Here is a 21,803-nt window from a genome sequence, read left to right on the forward strand (position 1 = left end):
GTTGGATGTGGTTAGGCATATGACAAGGTATTTTGTCACAGCCTCCACACAAGCCCATTTCCATTTCTTAGATCAAAATACTTCTAAACCATGCTGGTTGTAAGAGATGTCATCTGTCCTACGTTCTACCTTGCTGGTTTACAACATCCATGGGGAATGACAGGTTGCCATCTGCACTAGTGGCCAGTAGCAGAGTAACATTAACCAACATGAGTAACATTAACCAACATTGGTCATTAAAAAAAAATTCTAATTTGTTTAACCAACTAGTATTCTTGGAGTCGACAAGTTGACTATTTGCACACATTCCCACTGAAATCAAAATTTCAAGCCAAAGAGATTAACCAAACTGCACTGCATCAGCTAATTCGCAGAAACACAACCTCCACTGTGCCACTAGACTCCACCTGATGCAGCAAAATTTCATTTGAAGAACAGAATTACCAGACACTGCAGAAAATCAAGCTATAATAGCACAACATATTATTCACCTTTATTAAGCATTCTTCACCCTCAGACAACCCTGTTCTATACTGCAGCAGGAGCCATATTCTTCAGCTTCAGTTCAGCATCAATACGTTTTGGTTATTTAGCAACATAAGGACGGCGGTTTACAGCCACTGTGTATTTGGTGCAGTTTAAATCCTGGTTTCATCTGTGGAGCTCAATTCATCACCAGAGAATACAATATCAGGGAGCAAAGACACAAGTACCCTGGGAGAAGTTATATATAGACACAACTGTTCTCTGAAGACAAGAGACACTTAGAAACATTGAGTGTGATCAATAGTAATAGAAGAGGTGTGTGGAAGATTACAACAATGTGAAGTTCAGAATAAGAAAGAAGATTTGGTCTTTAGCTGACTATGTTGGCTTTCAGCAAATGTTTCTTCAGCACCAAATAACAAGACGCTCGGCAAACTGAACTTTCTGAATGATCAAGCAAAGAAGGACAATTTAAAAACTATTGACAAAACAAAATGAGCTTATTAATCCTAAAACAAAGTACCGTATTTTCGCGACCATAAGGCGCACCGTATTAAAAGGCGCAGTCTCAGTTCCGGGTGCTATTTCTGTATTTAACACATACATAAGGCGCACCGTATTAAAAGTAGAGTTGTGACGTTCGCGAACGAGCCGATTCTTTTGAACGGCTCATAAACATGAACGATCGGAGCCGAGTCGCGGCTGGGGGAGAGCCGTTCTTTCCGTCGTTCTTTTTTCCCTATGCGTGTTTAAAGCAGACGCACACAAATTAACTCCTCCTTCGGTCTATGCATAGGGTCTATGCTCCCTGCCCCTCCGCTAGAGACAGAACACTTGAGGGGAGGGGCGCACGCGCAGGAGTGTTGTGCACGCATTCTTCACGTGAGTGCTCCAGTGCAGTGGGGAAAAAAACCCTGCGTGCCTCTGTCATTGGTTAGGAGCGGAGCCATGACTCGTGCACGCTGCTGTCACGGTTAAAAAAACAAACACACGTGCACGAGTGCCTCTCTGTCTCAGTGCCAACGTAGTAGCCGGTTGTTCGAACGAAGAAGACACACACACGCCTGAAAATGAGCCAGAGGAGAAGGAGCAGCATTTGGGGGCACTCATGACATTTCCAAATTTGAGTTGTCCACAGGAGCTCCATTCACATGAACGCAGCTCTATATGCAGCTAACTTAGAGGAGGAGCGTGAGCACCGCCGGAGTCCGAATGACTGGAGACTGGAGCGGAGCCACATTTACCGCTTTATCAGGGAGAAGGAGATATTAGTGATGGAAAAAAAAGAAAAAAATATATCTTTTTCTGTATTGTTAAAATGTTCTTGTGTGGAACATTTTACAGTAAAGCTGTTTTGCATGGAAGTTATCTGGTAGTCTGCGTAGTTTTATTGTGCCACAAAATTTTTTAGGTGACTGAAAATTCAAAACGGTGATCTCACCGTCAAAGCATGGGGATATAGGCCAAATGAAATTCTAATCAGTATTTTAGAATAATTCCCACCAATAGAGTATATATTGGTGGGATGTGTAAGTTTGAAATATTGAGATCCATATTGTATCTTGTAACTGCTACCAGTGATTGTTTCCTGGATAAAAACGAGTTACCCCTGGTTGATTTCTAAAATAAATGAAGATAAGAACGAGCCAGTCTTTCGAACGGCTCTTTGAAAGGAACGGCTCCACAAGATCCGGCTCCCTTCAAAGAGCCATAAATCCCATCTCTAATTAAAAGGCGCAGTCTCAGTTCCAGGTGCTATTTCTGTATTTAACACATACATAAGGCGCACCGGATCATAGAGCGCGGACATAGTAAAACATACCTTTACTAGCTGAAAACATGCATGCTAGCGTGTGTTTTAAAAAAGGCAGCGGAAGCTAAACTGAGTTCAGTTGTACTTTATTGAAGTATTTAGCAATGTTTTCACGTTGTTTTTTGATCAATCCTCATTCACAAATCCATCAAAGTCCTCATCTTCTGTATCCGAAATGAACAGCTGGGCTAGTTCTCCATGGAACACGCCAGGTTCCCGCTCGTCATTGTCAGAGTCAGTCTCGTTGCCGTGCGGCTCCTCATAAATGATGCCGGCTTTTGCGAAAGCTCGAACAACAGTGCAAGCAGACACGTTAGCCCAAGCATCCGCAATCCATTCACAAATTGTGGCGTAACTCGCCCGGCGCTGCCTCCCAGTCTTAGTAAAACTGTGTTCGCCATCTGTCATCCATCGCTCCCACGCCGTTCGCAACTTCACTTTGAACGCCCTGTTTACACCGATGTCCAGCGGTTGGAGTTCCTTCGTCAAGCCTCCCGGAATGATAGCAAGCTCCGAGTTCATTTGCTGCACTTGGTTTTTCACAGCGGCTGTGAGATGGACGCGCATGGAGTCACAGATCAACAGGGACGGTGACGCCAAACCCATGTTGTTTTGCATAATGCAAATACCGGCACTATATACCAACTGGGGGCGTGTCTTTAGCGTCTTCTTTCACGCCCACACTTCCCCCTTTAACGTTCTCATGCTGTCCTCTGTCACGTCCGCCTTTTCTCTATATAAGCAGCGTGTCGGCAGGAAATGCTGTCAGTCAGTCAAGCGGAGCTCGTCAAAGTCACACAATAACATTTACAGATGTTGGAACTCGGTGCACACATAAGGCGCACCGCATTATAAGGCGCTCCGTCCATTTTGGAGACAATTTAAGACTTTTAAGTGCGCCTTATGGTCGCGAAAATACGGTAAAGATGAAATCTCAAAGGCACAGAAGTACAAACAAGCATTTCTAAAATCCTGCTTGGGTGATGTTCACGTCTTGCTGAGCTCAATAAATCTCAGTCATCATCAAACTTTCTGTGCATTCAGTTTAATGTCTGCTTTAGCAATCAGACATAAACATTTTTTTAACCATTTCTGTATATGATTTGGATCATAATGCACTATTTATTTGAGGATCAAAAATGATTGGAATATACAAAAGGGACAAAATGTTATAGTATACTACCTTCTCACTGGCTACAAATTACTCACTTCCAAAGCTACTAATCAGAACAAACATGCTGTATAAAAAGGTTTGCTTCCTTCACAACAGAAGGTTATCACACCAATCAGAACACAATAAGTCAAACAGCATTGTGTTTTATATTGCACTGCACAGCCTCCACTTCTCTAATCTCTGCTTGTTTATATCACTGCTGAGTTTTATCTCCTGAGTAAAAAGCAGAAAATAAGAGGTGTGCTCTTCATGGTTACTCACTGCAATAAAGGTGACACAAAATTCATGTTTTTGATTGTGATTTAAAGAAAATAAAACTCAGTGGGGACACAGATGTCTCTGCTGCCTCACTGGCAACACATGCGTCTACAAAATCTTTTTATAAAATAGTTACAGACGAGAGTAGGTCAGACAGTCATCATTTGTGGTCAGCTGAAGAGACTTACAATCTGAACATTTAAAAGAAATACATTTATTCCATGATGTTATCAGCTTCTTCTATATATTTTACAGAGAGCCAAGCTGACTCATAAAGTTCTTTGTTAAATGGCACACACATTCTCTGAGGAAAATGTTCTTGAAATGACTAATTCCATTCATGAAGCACTTTCCTGAGGTGTTTACAAGTGTTTTAAAAAAGGCAACTGCATCATGTCACGTCCTTGGGATAAGGACACCAGCTTTTAAAAGGCGAGGGACTCCAAAAGAAACTCGAAGTGGAAGAAAATAGAGATTTTTACATATTTGTTTTCCATGAGAATTACCAGTTTTCCATTTTTTTTTCTACAATTTATAGGTAACTAGCCCCATTGAAAATGAGTTTCACAGTATGGTTTTTAACATGGTTGGCAGACAGTTAGAAAAGTCCTTCAGTGCAGGAGCGCGACCCAGTTTGCAGTGTATCATCTCTGATGATGACTTAGGACAAGACGACAAACAGTGATTCAATATGATGGACAGACCCGCAGTCTCATTAAATACTGACTCAGGGGAAATATGCTGGAGGGCATACCTCACTCATTATGGCACACAGGTTCTATACGATGTTCAAAAACTGTGAACCTCACGACTTCAAAGCCATACGCACAGTGCACAGTGGGTATGTGCAGAGTTAGGACAGCTGGGGGTGGTACATTCACCGTATTAGATATTAAATCAGACAAAGCTGTCAGTTGTTTTGGTAAGTATGAAAGAATCCTGCATCCTTGATTTCAAAGTGCTGGTTTTTAACAGTGTGATGATATAAAAAGTAATTTCCTCTCTCTGCACTGCTTCCTCTTTAACTTTCACACTACCAATTTGTAACTAGTCCAAGTCCTGACAGTTGGGATGTGTGATGTATGAAGCAAGATTAAAGAAGAGAAATGGGTTAAGATGTCAGTGAGATTTCAGTGTGTTGTGGTGCACCCACATATGGGAATGGTGCAGGGCACAACCTCGTCCACAACCTCGGGCAGTTGCACGAGTGCAGCAAATTCTAAGGGAAGTCATACTTCAACAGATGTTGAAGTACAGATTCAAGTATGATGTGTAGTCATGTTTATTTTAGTGTCAAGAAATATAGGACTTTATAGCAGTTGGAAAAACTGTGTTTCAAACGGTCAAGATACATTCAGCATTTCCACGTCTCCGAAAGCCTGCAGCCTTTGATGTATAAATATCTGATATGTTAGGGTTGAGCCTTGAGTCATCATGTGTTAAATGATGTAGACACACACAGACAGGTAGGGCATTCCGGAGGGAAAGGATGGAAGTAGGCCACAGTTATACAGTGCTGCAAGATGCCCTGCAGACACATCACAGGTTTTTTTTTTTCTTTACTGCTGCTGCATCTAGAAAAAATAGATCAATTGTCAGGGACTAACCCATTTCCTTATTCTGCCCTCACTGTGTCCTTGTTCGGCATAACAATAAAGTGCAGCACAAACAACGGGGCCTCTAAAACTCCAGCATTCACTCTGTGAATTGCTTCTGTAACTTCTTCCTTGCATGGAAACCAGGCAAACTTTTTAATACCAATAACATCTGTCAGACGTGCGGCAGATGTCAGACTGAGGGCCAACCAGATCTAATATTAGTGATCCTTATAACCCTAACCCTTGTGTAGGTGTTGGTTGCGAGTTAATACAATCAACAGCTTTTCATAAATGTTGCTTTGTCACAGTAATGTAATTTCCTCCAGTTACCAATTTCTAGTGACACGTCAGCAAACAACAGCATGCAGTTTTCAGAAGACAGCTGAGCTTGAAACATTTTGCAAATATTAGGAATGTAATGGTACATGTCTTTATCCCAAACCGTTTGGTAACTTTTTGTACTTTTTCTGAATTTATATGTATGTATCTTATGTTATCAAATTGAATGAGTGCTGTTACATAAATTTAGTATTTCTCACCAAAACACATTGTGTATATCCTTGAGACTTAAGAAACCTCTCTCTTCTCATATAAAAATACTTGCAGCTACTTTTTTTAGATTAAAATACGCATTTTTACGCTGACTCACAGACTACTGCTTCCTTTCTTTTCCTGATGCATCGCGAGGCTTCTTTGTAAAATACAACCACCAACTGTTTATTGGTGAAACAGCATGAAACTCAAGGCAGGAGTGTGCATTGTAAGCATCTGAACAAATACAAAACAAACCGAATAAAAACACTGACCATAGATCTACCAGTACTTAAAATCTCCACAAGGTACCTTGAAATTTCAAATTATTGGACAGCTTTGACTCTTTTTGTCTGTGTGTTCCTGAGAAATGCATAATTCTACTATTCTGATTTCTGAAGAAAAGGCTGAATCAGAAAAATATTCAGTACTCGCAGAGCCCAAGTCAGCCACACACATTACAAATTTAAATTCTAGCGACAGCGGCCACTGTCATCATCAGGCCTTAAAGTTTAAGAAGTATGCTAAACAGTTTGAAACTGTGAGCACTTATTGCAATTCTAATACATGAAACCTGCTTTATACCAGAATTTCCCCGTCTTTGCCTAGTCTCCACAAATAGTCTCCCTTTGCTCGGCTTTCTCGCACTCTGCTCATTGTCCTCAAAGCATCCTCATGAGATCTCATCACTAATGAAATCAGTGCACCCCTCTAACTAATGTAGCCATGACGACTATTTCCCAAATGAGCAAGGTGACCTTCTGAGGATGCATTCAGGGAAAATGCAAGCAGATTATGATTCACCTCAAACAGGACAGATCTATTTCATAATTCTACTACTAAATCTAATTTACTGGACACTTGGCCTTCAAGTTGTACATTACAAATTAACAGCAGAATGCAAAGGGGAAGCCACTGACAATACTGCATATAACAGAACCTCAGAGGCTGCACTGGTTCCTACAGATTTTCTATCAAGATTCTTATTACTCCCATTTTGTAGAATTGACAGATAAGGACCAGTGCTCTGTACATCCTTGACAAGCTGTTGATGGTGTGCTGTGAAGTGTCACATTCTGTGAAAGGTGAAAGCTACAGCCCTTACTCTGTGGTTTTAGCCACTCTCTGTAAAAGTGACACTGACTTTTTCTTTTAGTTAGTTTATGGCAAAAAGTCTATCTTCAGAGTTGGACTTCAAAAAGCATGAATCAGATGATGTAATGGCGGTGCTAACCACATGGCCGAGTCAAAACAGAAATATGTATTTACAGATACCCAGTGTTACGACTGCGGTCGTTATTGTAGTTTCCTGTGCTGCGTGTGTCCTTTTTATGTCCCTATCATGTATGCAAATAGGGCTGCGCCGCACCACGGCCACGGTTGGTCGCCAGGATGACGGCTCTGCACTGGATTGGTTGGCTGTACCAGGAACACCGCGATATAAAGGCGGAACCGGTCGTCTCCGGGTCAGAGGGTCCGAGGGCGTGGCTACATCCTACCCTGCTTCCAACCTACACGTCAGCACACTTGGGTTCCAGTGATCAGCTGTGATTTAGGCATTTAATATTGAGTGATCGCAGTGAGCAGCCACCTTTTGTTTAACCGTTTTTTTTCTCATGTTTAAGTTAGGATGAGGGAGGTTAGACTTTGTTGTTCTTTTTACCTTTTTGTTTTTGTCAGATCAGTTTTGGGTTAATAGCTTAGTGGCGTTTTGTTTGTTGTTTTGGTTTTGCTCACTGTCGCTTTCAGTTACCAGTCCCCCATTGTTTCAGTTCTTAAAATTTGTTGAGAAATAAATACCTAAAATTTATGCGAAATGTGTGTTGGAAATGCTTGGGACCATGGGAAGGATGCCTCTTTGTGTTACGCACAGTGACCCCTAGGCTGGGCGTAACACCAGTTTTATACTAAATAAATCATTACTCAAAAGTACAGGAAGACAATGTGACTGAATGTGATCTATCAAAAGAAAACATGGACAGCTACTGAGTATTGGCTGGCTAGAGGCTTAAAGAAATATCCACCTACAATATTATTTTTGTATAAAATACTTAGTTGAGTAATTGATTTTAAAAAGACAGATTTTAGGTATAGTATTATCTTAAAGTTTCTAATATAGTTTACACTCTGTCAGTTTTGATTTAGCAATATTACTATTATTGCTACTGCTAAATAGACATACTAGCCATTATTCAGTTGCTGAGTGTTATATAATAACATATCGAATGTTCATTTGTGGCTGTGTGATTATACATGTCAGGAAATAAGTACCTACTCAAACATATTAGCAGTTATAAGGGACAACAGGGTGGATTCAGCTGTAAAATTCATTGCTTTCAACAAACGAAGAACAAAAAATGTGTTTTCCAAACTAGAATCTGGTGTATTTAATGCATTTTGCCTCTATAAACATTAGAAAGAGTTAAGATTTACAACACAGCTAAAATAATAATGTAAAAATGTTGTTTTATCTTGAATGAGAACAAGTTTTTAAAAAAAAAAAAAAACAACACAATTTCAGGTAGTTTAGCATCATTATAAAGGTGATGAACCAGGCAAAGCTGGATAATCCAATTGGGTTACATTAGCTCTAACGGTCTCTAATGACGACTTAGGTCCAGATATTGCTACACAACGTGAGCAGATCTACTAATGGCTCTGTAATAGGAGCCATCAAAACCAACCTTTCCATTCTTGCCTCATGAAATCTATCTCCTGTTAATAGGGATATTGTCCTGGGCCAATTTATTAGCCAGTCAAATCCCCATAGTAACATGAATTCAACTCATGAGTCACAGTCTTAAACTGCTACTCCACCAAAAAGCTTTTCAATATTAAATACACACCCTGCAGGCTGGAAAGTTTCATGGAAAAACCAGTTGCAATCTACGTCGAGACCGTCTTTCTGAAATTATGTATTCACTTTCACTGCACAAAATATGCTTAAATCTAGCTAAATACACATTTGTAGCTTTCATGTTTACAGTTGTTCTTCACATCAGTGTTCTTGTATTTATGTGGACAACAGCAGATCCCGATGCAAGGCTACAAATGTAAGCAGTATGTTTAGTCATATTTAGGAAAATACAGATGGTTTGTGCTGCGTGTAGAGATGAGCAGAGTAAGCCTAAATGTGGAATCTAAAAGTGAAAGCATTAATTTCAGGTGGAATATCACTTTAGAGATGATTGTCATAATGCATCAAATCAATATAATCTAAAAAGGCATCATATCAGATTTTTCTGTATTTAATGTCTAATGCTAATTTATGACTGACACATCATAGCTATGGAAAAGGGGTATTTTAGGTTTTGGTCCAAACTGGATGAGGCATGTTACATTTTTTCCTTGCACAGCATCACTACATTACAGATGAACCATGAATTATGCATGTCATGTCAGATGGGCTGCTACTTTTTTTTTATCCATCTCAAGGAAACAAAAATGCAAATTGCAGATGACCTTGTGTTTCTTTAGGGATTAAACTGTACACCATAAAGCCTGTGGCATTACTGCTAGTAAGCCTTGGCATTCACTTATTTGTTATTGCTGTGTCGCTATAATCACCTTCAAGTTGCGTTGTTTTGCCTTAATTACAAACTTGATTGAATTTACTGAAGCTATATTCTGTATCCCAAAAGTGGCACCGGCAACGTTTCAAACTTATACTTCCCACAGTCATGTAGCCACAAGGGTTTGTGTGACGTAAATGCGAGGCTGGACAACCAACTGGACAAAGTGGGGAACTTTTAATGGACCCCAAACCTCCAGAGAGACTAAATCCCAGAGATTTACTTTATCTCATGTGAGTCAACATAGTTTGTTGAATTGCAAACAAATCGTGCTTTTAACATTTGTTTTGCATTTCAGCTTTTACTGCCTCTCAATCTCACTTGTCAATGATGCTTTTCTGGCCCAGATTTCAACAATGACAAGTCAGCCGCATTTTAGCCATGACTCAACATCTAATCAGCAGCTGGAGTTTGCCAAGGTTCAGCTATCTATTCATCAGTTTTTACATGTCTCAGACTATAATGAAACGCATATCAGTGGTCAAATACGACCAACCAAAACTAATTTTTTTTACCCTGGGGCTTCAAAGGGAGAAATCTAGCCTTGCCTAAATATGGTCAGCTGTCCATGTCTGAAAGCCTCTACACAGACAGTCCATGAGCAGTCCAAAATTCACTACCATGCACTTTGTTCATGTATGTGCCAGCAAACACACACTGTAAGCGTGAGATGTCTGCAGAATCAGGCATACACAAACATAATATAGCAAAAATAGAACAAAATGTGGGTTGTCTGCATTCATTATAAACTACATCCTGGATTTTATAGATGACATGTCCAGTAAATTACAGTCTATATTAACATACAACAGAAACAGAGCAATGTGGGTACCCCATTGTTTTCTTCTTTTGTTTGCTTATACTATTAAGTCAATCCAGCATTGGGGTGATGCTGTGACTAAGGGGTTAAGGCAAAATCCATCCATCCATCCATCCACCCACCCATCCATCACCTATACACCACTTAGTCCTCTGTAGGGTCGTGGGGGGCTGAGTCTATCCCAGCTGACTTCAGGCGAAGGCAGGAGACACCTTGGACAGGTTGCCAGTTTATCGCAGTGCCACACAGAAAGAGACAACCAGGCACACTCACATTCACACTTAGAGACAATTTAGAACCACCAGTTAACCTCAGCATGTCTTTGGACTGTGGGTGGAAGCCAGAGCATCCGGTGAGAACCCACACAGGCACAGGGAGAACATACAAACTCTACACAGAGAGACCCCAGGCCAAGATTCAAACTTAGGACCTTCTAGCTGTGCCGCCCTAAGGCAAAATCCTAAATCTCAACATCCCCAGCTTCAATTCGGCAAAGAACATTTGTTGCATGTCATTCCCTACCTCTTTCTCACTATTCCCCCTTAGCTCATGTCCGTTCTTAGTCAAAATCTCAATAAAATACATGAAAAATACCTAAAAATTACTTTCTGACAGTCAAACTGATTTGGCTCAAAGGAAAAATTTTTAATGCAAAAATAACTAGTAACAGTACATAAATATGAAAAACTACCCAAGATATTCTGAGAAATGTTGCTCATTTATGCAGTTTTTGTTAATTTTTAGGTAGAGCTACATGAATGCAGTTGTTCAGATGGTGAATATGAACTGCAGTGGTACTTTCAGCCTTCAGATGACAGTTGACAGATGCAACAGGAGATGTGTGGGCCTGAGAGGCAAGTCATTCAGGACCAAGACACTGAAGGGGGAAGGAGAATCAATAGACATGAACAGCATGTATGAGAGATAAGGGGAAAAAAAAACAATGGGAGAGATAGAAGGAAAAGATGAAAAGGGCATAGTAACTATGTCAATATGAGCTGGCAAACCAATGTTATTTGTGAGTGTGCCAGTATCTGCGTCAGTGAATCGGGAGACAGAGAAAATATGTCTCAGGAGAACAAACTAATTGAAAGAGAAAGAAAGAAAATTGGTTGAGGGAAAAAAAAGAATAATCAAAAAGCTGAGGGAAATAATCTGAGAAACCAAGTACCATGCATGAGGTACTGGACCCTGGCATGACTGACAGTTACCACAACAGCACCGTTCATTACAGGCTAGTTTATGAAACCCTAATTGTATCAACATGTTGATAGGTTGTTTATTGTTTGCTCATTTCTTCCAGGAGCTGCTAACTGCCATAATACTGTGTTGCAACTTAACTTCTCTATTGCAGCTGTTAAACAAGATTATATGTTTTCTGTGTGACACGACTCCATGAGGGGAAACCTACTGCTCACATTTCTGTTCACGTCATCTGCAGGCCACTAAAAGCAAGTAGTGCACTTTAATCATCAGTGCAAGACTCTTTTTCAAAGTATTTTTTTTCCACTTCCATTGATAATCATCCCACTACCACCTGCTTCCAGAGAGATCCTGATGCTGTTTATTGATGGAAATCTGCCCTCCCAGTCCTTTCTATTTTTTTTTTTTTTTTTTACGGGATTTCTAATACATTTATTGGTTTATTTAACAATCAACTTGAAGATGATATTGCCTGAATATTAACATTAACATTGTTGGGAGAATCCAGGTAATCAAAGATTTATTAAGACGATACACTGCAAAAGTATTTTGGTTTAATGCACCGTCTTCTTTAAGACAAGTGGAGAACATTACTTATTTAGGTGTTTATTTCATTACACTTTGTCTACTGGACATTTACGGAAATTGGTGCATATTTAAATGAGATCATATCTAACTAGCACATTCAAACATACAATTTATGTAAACTTGCAATACAAAAAATAATTGCCTTAATGTAAGAAATCATCTGGAGAAGTCTGGTGAGGGTATCTGTATTACTCTTCACCTGTAGGATCTCCCCTTAAATAACAAGGTATTATTGCACTGAGTTTAAAGACATATGATTCACTAAGAGGCAATGCATTCTGTTCTCATGTCTGCTTTCATAGTTCACTCAACAGCTTTGATACAGATACCCTGACAGAAATAACAAATCACTGATAACACATAGTCTGTCTGAACGCAGCCAGCAGACCCTCGACCAGACCAGTTGCTAGCTCAGCTAGAGTCTTTATCACCCTGTTGTGTGTAATATGATCAGTACAGCACAGCCAGCCAAGAGCTCAGGGAATCACCCAGCGTCAAGCAGGCAGTCTGGAGAGGCTTTGGCTTGTAGCCTCTTACAGTGCTGTCCTTCAAAAATGGGTTTCGTGCATTTTATTAGCTGAGCAGATGACCAGTGAGGAAAAGAGAGTCAGGGGAGGGCTATGAAAAACAAATACCTATTCCTGCTGCTAAAAATTAGATGACCAGTCCTCTCTGCTTGACATACACTGTCGGAGCTCTGTTTCTATTTGTGACTATACCGTTTCAGTACAGCTCCCATCTTTTATGAAGCAGTGATGGTGTCCTAGAGCCATTTGCACACAGTGGCCTGGGGGTTTGTGCTGAACATTGTTTCGGTTTGACCCTGAATGAGTATATTTCTATAAGTAGGACCTTGCTGTCCCTGTGTATCAGCAGTGTTCTGCAATAATTGATTAAACACTAATTTTCCCTGTTGCTCAACCTAATGTCAGTTTGTTTTGGTAAAGGAAATTAATTAGTCAGTGTGCAAATCCACTTTTCCTTAAAAACAATGTATTTTGGGCCTTTTTTAATATAAGTTTGATTGGACATAGATGGATTATATAAAACTCAAGACAGAATTGCTGGTCTTAATCTCAAAACAAAGAAGGCAATTCCTGCAACCACCTTCTTTATTGTGACACCAAAATTGCTGGCATTCAAAGAAACAGATTTGTGTTGTCACTTCATGTGCCACAAAAGAGTATCAGAGGCAGCTAAACTGTCACTGCATTTGTATGCTTCAGAGTTCCAGCTTACCATCAGGTACTATAGTGTCAAACATGCAGTCTGCTAGCATCAGCACATCATTTGCCAATATATTAAGGCACTACACAAAAACACACACACACACACATCCTCTTAAAACCTAGAAAAATAGGAATAGCTACCAGACTTATACCTCAGATGCCTACGTGGTTTAAGAGTGATGTAACTGATAAAAGAAGTGCATGTACATATAATGATATCAGTGCAGACTGTATTGTCACTCAAAGGTCTGCAAGATGTTTTTTCAAAAATAGAATAAAAAAATAAAGAAACATGTCGAAGTTAGTGTGTATGAGTGTACAGCAGTGCATAGACAGAGGCTAGGTAACTTTTCAGGAGAATAAGAGTTAATCAGCAGCAGTCACAGACAACACTGACTGAAGCTCTGAATCTGAATACCATAGATTTGGCAGCAGACTCTATGTAGCTCCCAAGTGGCACAAAACTTTATGGTTTGTCTTACCATATTTTCGCGACCATAAGGCGCCCCGTATTAAAAGGCGCAGTCTCAGTTCCAGGTGCTATTTCTGTATTTAACACATACATAAGGCGCACCGGATCATAGAGCGCGGACATAGTAAAACATACCTGTACTAGCTGAAAACATGCATGCTAGCGTGTGTTTTAAAAAAGGAAGCGGAAGCAACACTGAGTTCAGTTGTACTTTATTGAAGTATTTAGCAATGTTTTCACGTTGTTTTTTTGATCAATCCTCATTCACAAATCCATCAAAGTCCTCATCTTCTGTATCCGAAATGAACAGCTGGGCTAGTTCTCCATGGAACACGCCAGGTTCCCGCTCGTCATTGTCAGAGTCAGTCTCGTTGCCGTGCGGCTCCTCATAAATGATGCCGGCTTTTGCGAGAGCTCGAACAACAGTGCAAGCAGACACGTTAGCCCAAGCATCCGCAATCCATTCACAAATTGTGGCGTAACTCGCCCGGCGCTGCCTCCCAGTCTTAGTAAAACTGTGTTCGCCATCTGTCATCCATCGCTCCCACGCCGTTCGCAACTTCACTTTGAACGCCCTGTTTACACCGATGTCCAGCGGTTGGAGTTCCTTCGTCAAGCCTCCCGGAATGATAGCAAGCTCCGAGTTCATTTGCTGCACTTGGTTTTTCACAGCGGCTGTGAGATGGACGCGCATGGAGTCACAGATCAACAGGGACGGTGACGCCAAACCCATGTTGTTTTGCATAATGCAAATACCGGCACTATATACCAACTGGGGGCGTGTCTTTAGCGTCTTCTTTCACGCCCACACTTCCCCCTTTAACGTTCTCATGCTGTCCTCTGTCACGTCCGCCTTTTCTCTATATAAGCAGCGTGTCGGCAGGAAATGCTGTCAGTCAGTCAAGCGGAGCTCATCAAAGTCACACAATAACATTTACAGATGTTGGAACTCGGTGCACACATAAGGCGCACCGCATTATAAGGCGCTCCGTCCATTTTGGAGACAATTTAAGACTTTGAAGTGCGCCTTATGGTCGCGAAAATACGGTAATTGTTTCGGTTCTATTCCATCCACTTGGTGAAGGAATATCATTATACTAGACCATCGTCTAACTATGCATATGTTCTACAGTTAGTCTCTTGCTCTATCTGTGCTAAGAAATCTATTGCACAAAGCACTGTCTGATATACTGTAGTTTGTGCATATAACTGAGCAAAGGGAAATGTGATCCCTTTCTTATACAGATTTACAGTATCTACAGCTAAATTGCAAGTTTCTGCATTGAATAAAAGACAAGTCTTTGCTCCTTTGTATTGATATTTACTGTATAGTTTTCACTATGATCCTGTTATAGCAAACTATTTTAAAGGCCTTCAGTATTATCACTTGTAGATCTAGCACATCACATATGATGAGTGACCAACTAGCCTAGTTGCAGTCCACATCTGAGAGATTAAAATTAACTTCTCACCCTAATATGTGTGCAACAGTTACTTTCTAATTCACATGTTCAGCCTCCAAACTAGAGCAAGTCACAGAGACCGTACTAAATACACTTTCCATTTCTGTCTGAATAAATAAGTCAATCAGACCCAGAGAAGGAGTTGGCATTCACATAACCATCAACTCTGCCCGCCTTTCATTCTGTGACACGACTCACATCAGAATCCCAGTCAGAAAATATCCCCAATGACCCATTTCATTACCCAAAATACCATGATGGCTGATGCTGATCTGTGCTAACAGATAGTTGAGTATCAACATGTTTATTAGCACATTTTGGACATCTTTCACTTTCCTTATATTACAGTATATGTGCACTGTGACAGCGCTGCAGCAGCCTATAGAATATGACTCTGATTATGGGGTTATATATAGCCATTTCCAATAGCAGCCCCTGCCTTGCCCACTAACACCCTTGGGATCTAATGACATAGCCAGGTGGTTACGCTTCATACTGGTTAAAAAAACTCATGCTGGCAACAGCATTCAGGAAAGAAGGACTGGCTGGAGAAAAATCAACGGCAGTTGAATACTACGCAGAGTGAAAGGGCAGGGGTACGATCTCCAATCTGCCGCTGGTGAGGGGACAAAATATCCAGCTGGAGCTCCTTCCATCCTTTCTCTCTTCCCTCTTTAGATATTTTTTTGCTTTGACATTTCCTTTTCCACCCAATCGCCAAATATTGAATTGCGAATGTACAGAAAGAAAAGAAATCAGGATCCTGCTCTTCAGTGACATCTCCAGAGATAAAGAGAATCGCCCTGCAACTTCCCCATGGCAGGGACAGGCAAGCAGCAGTGGAGGAACGGGAGAAATGCCATCTCCTCATCAAAGAATGCTCCAGATTTTTGCTGAGGTCTCCCTGAAGCCTCGAGCTGCATCCAGGCCCAGCCTAGATTGTGACACATTTGGGTGATGTGTTTTACCTTGGGGCTGCTGGACTTTGCACAAAACCAGCCGTTCAGGCACACACAGCAACATCAACAGTCCTCTCAGGCAAAGACTTGCTGTCTCACTCTATACATAAGATTGATATCAACTGTATGTGTTGAGCAAGTAGCTGGCACTTCTTATTAGCTTTCTACTAGGGCACTGCGTCAGAAGTTGTTTATATCTATCTCTTATAATCAGGAAACATGTCTTGTTTACCAGACTTGCAGCAAAAACTCGATTGCTGAGTTGTTGGGGTTTTTTTGTGAAGATGTGTGATCTTTGCAGCCTTAATTGGAACACTCCATCACGTGCATGGCTTCAATGTAAACAACATGCATCACACACCAGCTGTGTAGTCTATAGGGTGTCTGAAACTTCTAGGCTTTTGGGCCCAGAGGAGAAGTTCGCTGTTGGCTGAATGTTCGAAATGGCTGTCAAAAGGCACTTAAATGCAGAAATGTGAATAAATGCCAGGAGGACAAACTCAATGGTATTTGGATGACACAATCCAAAAAGGCAAAATGCCAGCCAGGCTAGTTTTAATGAAACAGCGGAACTTTGATACAACATGTTTGTCTTTTAATGCTAATATGCCATTGCAAAGTTTGAGTTAATCTTAGTTTACACAGACCTGAGTGACTTCGAGGTGGAGGTGGATGACTTTACTGCCCATATTTTAACTGCAGCTGTTCTGCTTTTATGTAGCAGCTACTGTTCTGACTATCATGCAATATGCTGCACATCACAAAATCCCCGGCACTGTTGCTGTGGACAGTGTGTCTTGATGGGTTTACAAAATATGATTCCCACCATGAATGTAGTGTGTATTCATCTAATGACATCCCCACCAGATGCAGGCCTGTGTGCATAGAAGAGGACACTGAAACAGGAAAACTCACCAAACCATGCAACCTAATGAATAAAATACACAACCAATCAAATGACCCAACCGAAAACATTCGTGTTCTCAGCTGTGGCGCACAAGCGCTCATCTTTGATTTAAACTGGTGTTGGTGTTTCTCTATATGTGCCGGAGTGCAATGCACCTCTTATGTAATTAGGCTTCTGTGTGAAATTTGATTTGTTTGGGTTAATCTAATTGTAATTCCCCTCCTGAAGCAAAAGCCGTTTGAATGATCCTCACTGCAGATAATCTGCATGGGTATCTCCTTTTACATTTTGGAATCAATACAGTTTCAGTGCAATATTTTCACATCACATGGACATTTTAGTCCAGCACACCACTCTGAGCTCTCTACATTCCCTCCCTTCTCCTCTTTGTGACTGCTACTGTGACAGGTACCATTCTGTTTCTACGCCAGACAAGTCAGCACGATTTCAATACTTGACTGGTGACTGGACCTGCGGGCGAGTATCACTCATGTCTAAACCAACATTTAGGAAAAAAAGAAGAAAGAAAGGAAACAGCAAGCCATTTGTCAGAAACTTACACCCGCAACAGTCACTTAAGCCAGAGAGCTGAGGTGACCTTCTCAGATTTCATTTCATTTGGTCTTTTTTTCCTTTTTTCTTCCCTCTTTCCCAGAACAAGTGAGTAATTAGAGCAGAAACATTTCCCCGCACACCCAGCTGTCTGAGTGCCGAGCTGCTTTTGTATCGGTCTGTATACAGCCGGGCTTCATTAAAAATTGTTATTGCAAAACATTACTGTCGTCATTTGCTTAAATGCTCATGTGCAAGCAGCATCTGAGGACCCACTTGTCATACGTGCGCTGTGATTATTCGTATTGTCATAGGAAGTGTGTCACATTTCTGTGTCATTCCAGATACTGTGGTCATGGTGTATCAGTGAAGCTGTCCTACCAGAATCTCATTCCCTCTCAGAGAGCAGAGTGTCATGTCAATTACAAACACTTGGCTGCCCAGAGATGCTAAAACTAAGTGTCTTTTATCCCCTCAAGATCACAAAACACTGTCTTAAAGGGACAAGGATGCTGCCCTGATGTGTTCAGGGTGCTGCACATAAGAATATTACCTGTGACCTTCCTTTGGTTAAAGCCTACCTTTGACTTCCACCTATCTCTTGTGCACAACATATCCTTTTTTTCTGCCTGGTGTATAACACAAACACAACCGCCTGTGATTACTCTGTGTATTGCTCAGTCACTTTGCCTATTTCTCTTGTTTGAGAATTTCACGAATCCTTTCCAGGCTGACACGTCTTTCTGACCTAAATAAACAGCTACTGTAAGTTCCAATATTTAAAAATACAGAAAAGAAAAGAGCTGCAGGATGATAACTGTGAAAAGAGGCGTCATATGCAATGATCTTATGATGATAATACTGTGTTTTTCTTCCTTTTTTTAACCCTTCAGCTGTCGGCATCATGGAGCACTTTGTCCACCCTTTATTTACCATTACAGCACTGCACAATGCTTAGGACAGCGTGCTGCCAAAAAGTGATGTTGAGCAGAGGTCGAGGACAGGCTGCGCCCGAAAAAAAAAATATGCCATAACCTCCTGAAAGTTAAATACAAGCCAAAAGACTTTTCCGACGCCGCGTGTCAGGCAGCCACACAACGCCCATCTTCATCGAGGAGAATTGGGGAGAAAAAAAGAGAAAGAAACAAGGCGAGGAAGAGCAATTTCCCCCTTTTTTTTCTGTCCTTACCGTCGAAGACCTTGAAAGGACGACGGCCACGACATCCTGGATTTCTTCAGCCCGGGTCGGTGCCCCGTGTCCACTGCGTAAGTCCGGTCCATGTTTCTCGGGTTGAGGTATCTCTCGGTGTCCGAAAAGCCTCTTTGTCTCACTCGGTCGTTCTTGCGCACTACCAGCGCGTGGTGGTGGAGCGGAGAGAGCGTCGCCTGGTTCTGCTGCCTCCACAGATGTTTGGGCGCCTTTGCACTCACGCCGGTTCCGCCGCCGGTGACCAAAGACGCCGTGCCCACTTTCCCACAGGCAGGGTCCATCCTCCTCACCAAAAATGTATTTCCCTTCAGAGAGATTCACGCTTTGGGAGCATTCAAATGCAAATAAGGTGATGGAAGGGGGAGTGACAAAACTGCCAATTCAAGGGTTTCAAAGAAATTTAGGAGTCTGGAAGTAATTCAGACAACTTTTTTTGAGTCACTGTGGGTGCTTCACGTCCAGTTGTTTTTTGGATGAGTTTAACTCCATCAACTTTACCGCCAATACCGTGCACAAATGCAATGGACAGAGGCAAAAATGCATCCATTTAAGCATCACGGGGGGAAGCGTCCCTGAGGCTACGAGCAGGAACTCTCAGTTCCAGTCTGCTTTCCGAATGCTCCCCGGTTCCTCCGAACACGCCCATTTCTGCAAGGTGCTTGTGCTGCTGCGGCAGAAGGAAATGTTCAGTGCAGGACAGTTCCACACGGATGTTCCCTCCCTCCACAATATGCAAACTTCTGCAAAGCGTCGCTTGTTTTGGTTAAGTTGGAGCACTGTGTGCGTAAAAGCATCCAGACATGACAGCACTATCCTTCCTTTCCCCCCAAGTGCCCTGCAGGAACGAGCGGCGACGGGATATAGGGAACAGGATAATACATTAAACATGAAGGACCCAACCAAAGCACCTCCCCCGAAATCCTCCATGAGTGAGAAGTAGGTGGAGGTGGGAGTGGACAGAGCCAGGTGGCCAACTAATATAACACTGAGCCTGTTTTATGACCCAATAGTTCAAATGAGATTTAGGAAGATCACAGAGTGTTGCATATGGGAGGTGGGATTTATAAAAAATAGGAACGCATTTGCAACAGCAGACTTTTATCACACTGCAGGTAAAATAAGCTCACCTTCACAGTGAAAATTAATTAAAGTGGGAGTCATGACAGGAAGTGTGTGTGTCCACAGGGCACAGAGGAGTGCAAACATCCAGGCACCTTGTTAAATCCCTCCTCCTCTCTTCTGTTTGCCATCATTTCCAGGGAAAGGGGACTATCAGGGAAGCTTTCTTTCTTCCTTTCCTCTCCCTATATATACTTCCCTTTGGAGCATAAAGCCCATTACTCTGGAAACTAACAGAGTGTGTGTGTGTGTGTGTGTGTGTGTGTGTGTGTGTTGGGGGGGAATGTAATCTCTCCTGCTTTACCAGCAGAAGTGTAATCTCCGAAACAAGGTGACTGAAATCAGAAGCGGCAGGTATGTGCAATGGTGGCAGAACAGCACACAGCAAAGAGAATAAAAAGTGCACGCGTGACATGCATGCATGCACACACAGACAGGTCATGAGTGGACTTTAGCCATGATGATGACAACACACTGGGAGAACTGACCTGATTTGTATATTCATTTCATTTTTTTTCCATTGCATGATTCCTAAACAAGGTCCCAGGGAGGACAGCGTCTCAACATGCAGTGAGAGTCACCTTCAGCACATAATACACTGGCAACTTTTCAAATTTACACTCCTTGAGTAAGGTCACGGACTTAATAGTTTTGTAAATATCAAACATCTGACATGAAAATCTGTCTGAATTCAATAGAACATGAATGCTTAAAGCTGTAAAATGCTTTCAGCAGTGTGATGAAAACACTGTAACACTAATATATGTTGACAAATATTATCCCTACTTTTTTAAAATCCTATTTTAATTAAAGTCCCACCTGTGTTTTCTTTTTCTGACTTATGCTGAATTTGATTAAACTGAGATAATAGTGACTTAGATAAATATGATCCAGTCAATAATTAGTGATTCTACCCAATTGTTCCGATACTGATCTTACTATACTTAATAGGTTATCAGACACGCTTGACTGACTCGCATCAAGTACTTTCTTAGTCACAACAAAATTTTATCAGCCCTCGAGAACATAGTTAGCACGAACCTGAAATAAAAATTTGTGTACACCTGTTTATACTTAGAATTTAGACTGAATGTCTAGTTGTAGGCTAGTGTTTCCTTACATATAGGAGAATGAGCTCAATCAGTCCCACACTGTGAGCTGTACAGATTTTTAATTAAGTAAGAAAACACAGCACTGGTGTTGGATTGGCATCAGGGCAGTGAAAGTGGGATCTGTACATCTGCATGTATAATCTTTGTGTATGTGTCTGCTAAAATGAAAACAAAGGAATTTCTCATTTTCAACTGATCTCTGGCATAGGGCTCCTGGGATTACTTTGAGTGTTCGGGAAATCAATAAACTGATAGCTTGCTTTGATCCAGTATTGAGGGAATACCCAGTAGTAGCATTAATACTGGTACAGCCTTTATCAGCCCTCGTCAGCTTATTTGTATCCAGACATCTTTTTGCATATTAATAACATAATTAACATCTGCTGCTTGGTGTTTCAGTCAGTTCATTTGTTGATTTGCTGCCGATGTGTTGGGCTCATCTGTGAGAAAAATAATTATAAACTAACAGTCTTAATCAATAACAGAAAATAAATAAATCCTATACATTAATGTTGCTGTAAGCAACAGAATTTCATCCACTATCTTCAACTGTTACATTATTTACACTACCAGAAAATCTCTTGGGACTTGGGTCTTCCAACCGAATCAGTGTGTTTATGTATTTTAATGTACTGGGAGGGACAAATTATGTTAAAATGTCTCCCTTCTCTAGTCTGCAGACTAAGCAAAAGCTGTCTCACAGTACAGCTAGGTGCTCAGTGAAGAGAGAAAAAGAC

General features: G+C 41.2%; 1 protein-coding gene across 2 annotated transcripts in view; it reads right to left on the reverse strand.

Annotated features, from left to right (window-relative positions):
- The window catches only part of pde4d (phosphodiesterase 4D, cAMP-specific), a 193,660-nt gene that overhangs the window by 129,015 nt on the left and 42,842 nt on the right, over positions 1-21,803 (reverse strand). The window contains exon 1 of one of the 2 annotated variants that reach the window (XM_035943274.2): positions 18,815-19,655. The exons of the other annotated variant lie outside the window; for it this stretch is intronic. Coding sequence (XP_035799167.2) covers positions 18,815-19,116 — 302 coding nt within the window. The 5' untranslated portion in view covers positions 19,117-19,655. Of the gene's footprint in view, positions 1-18,814; positions 19,656-21,803 lie in introns of those variants that run through there. 2 annotated transcript variants of the gene reach the window in all.

This window comes from Amphiprion ocellaris, chromosome 6 (assembly GCF_022539595.1).
Source record: "Amphiprion ocellaris isolate individual 3 ecotype Okinawa chromosome 6, ASM2253959v1, whole genome shotgun sequence".
Taxonomy (NCBI): domain Eukaryota; kingdom Metazoa; phylum Chordata; class Actinopteri; family Pomacentridae; genus Amphiprion; species Amphiprion ocellaris.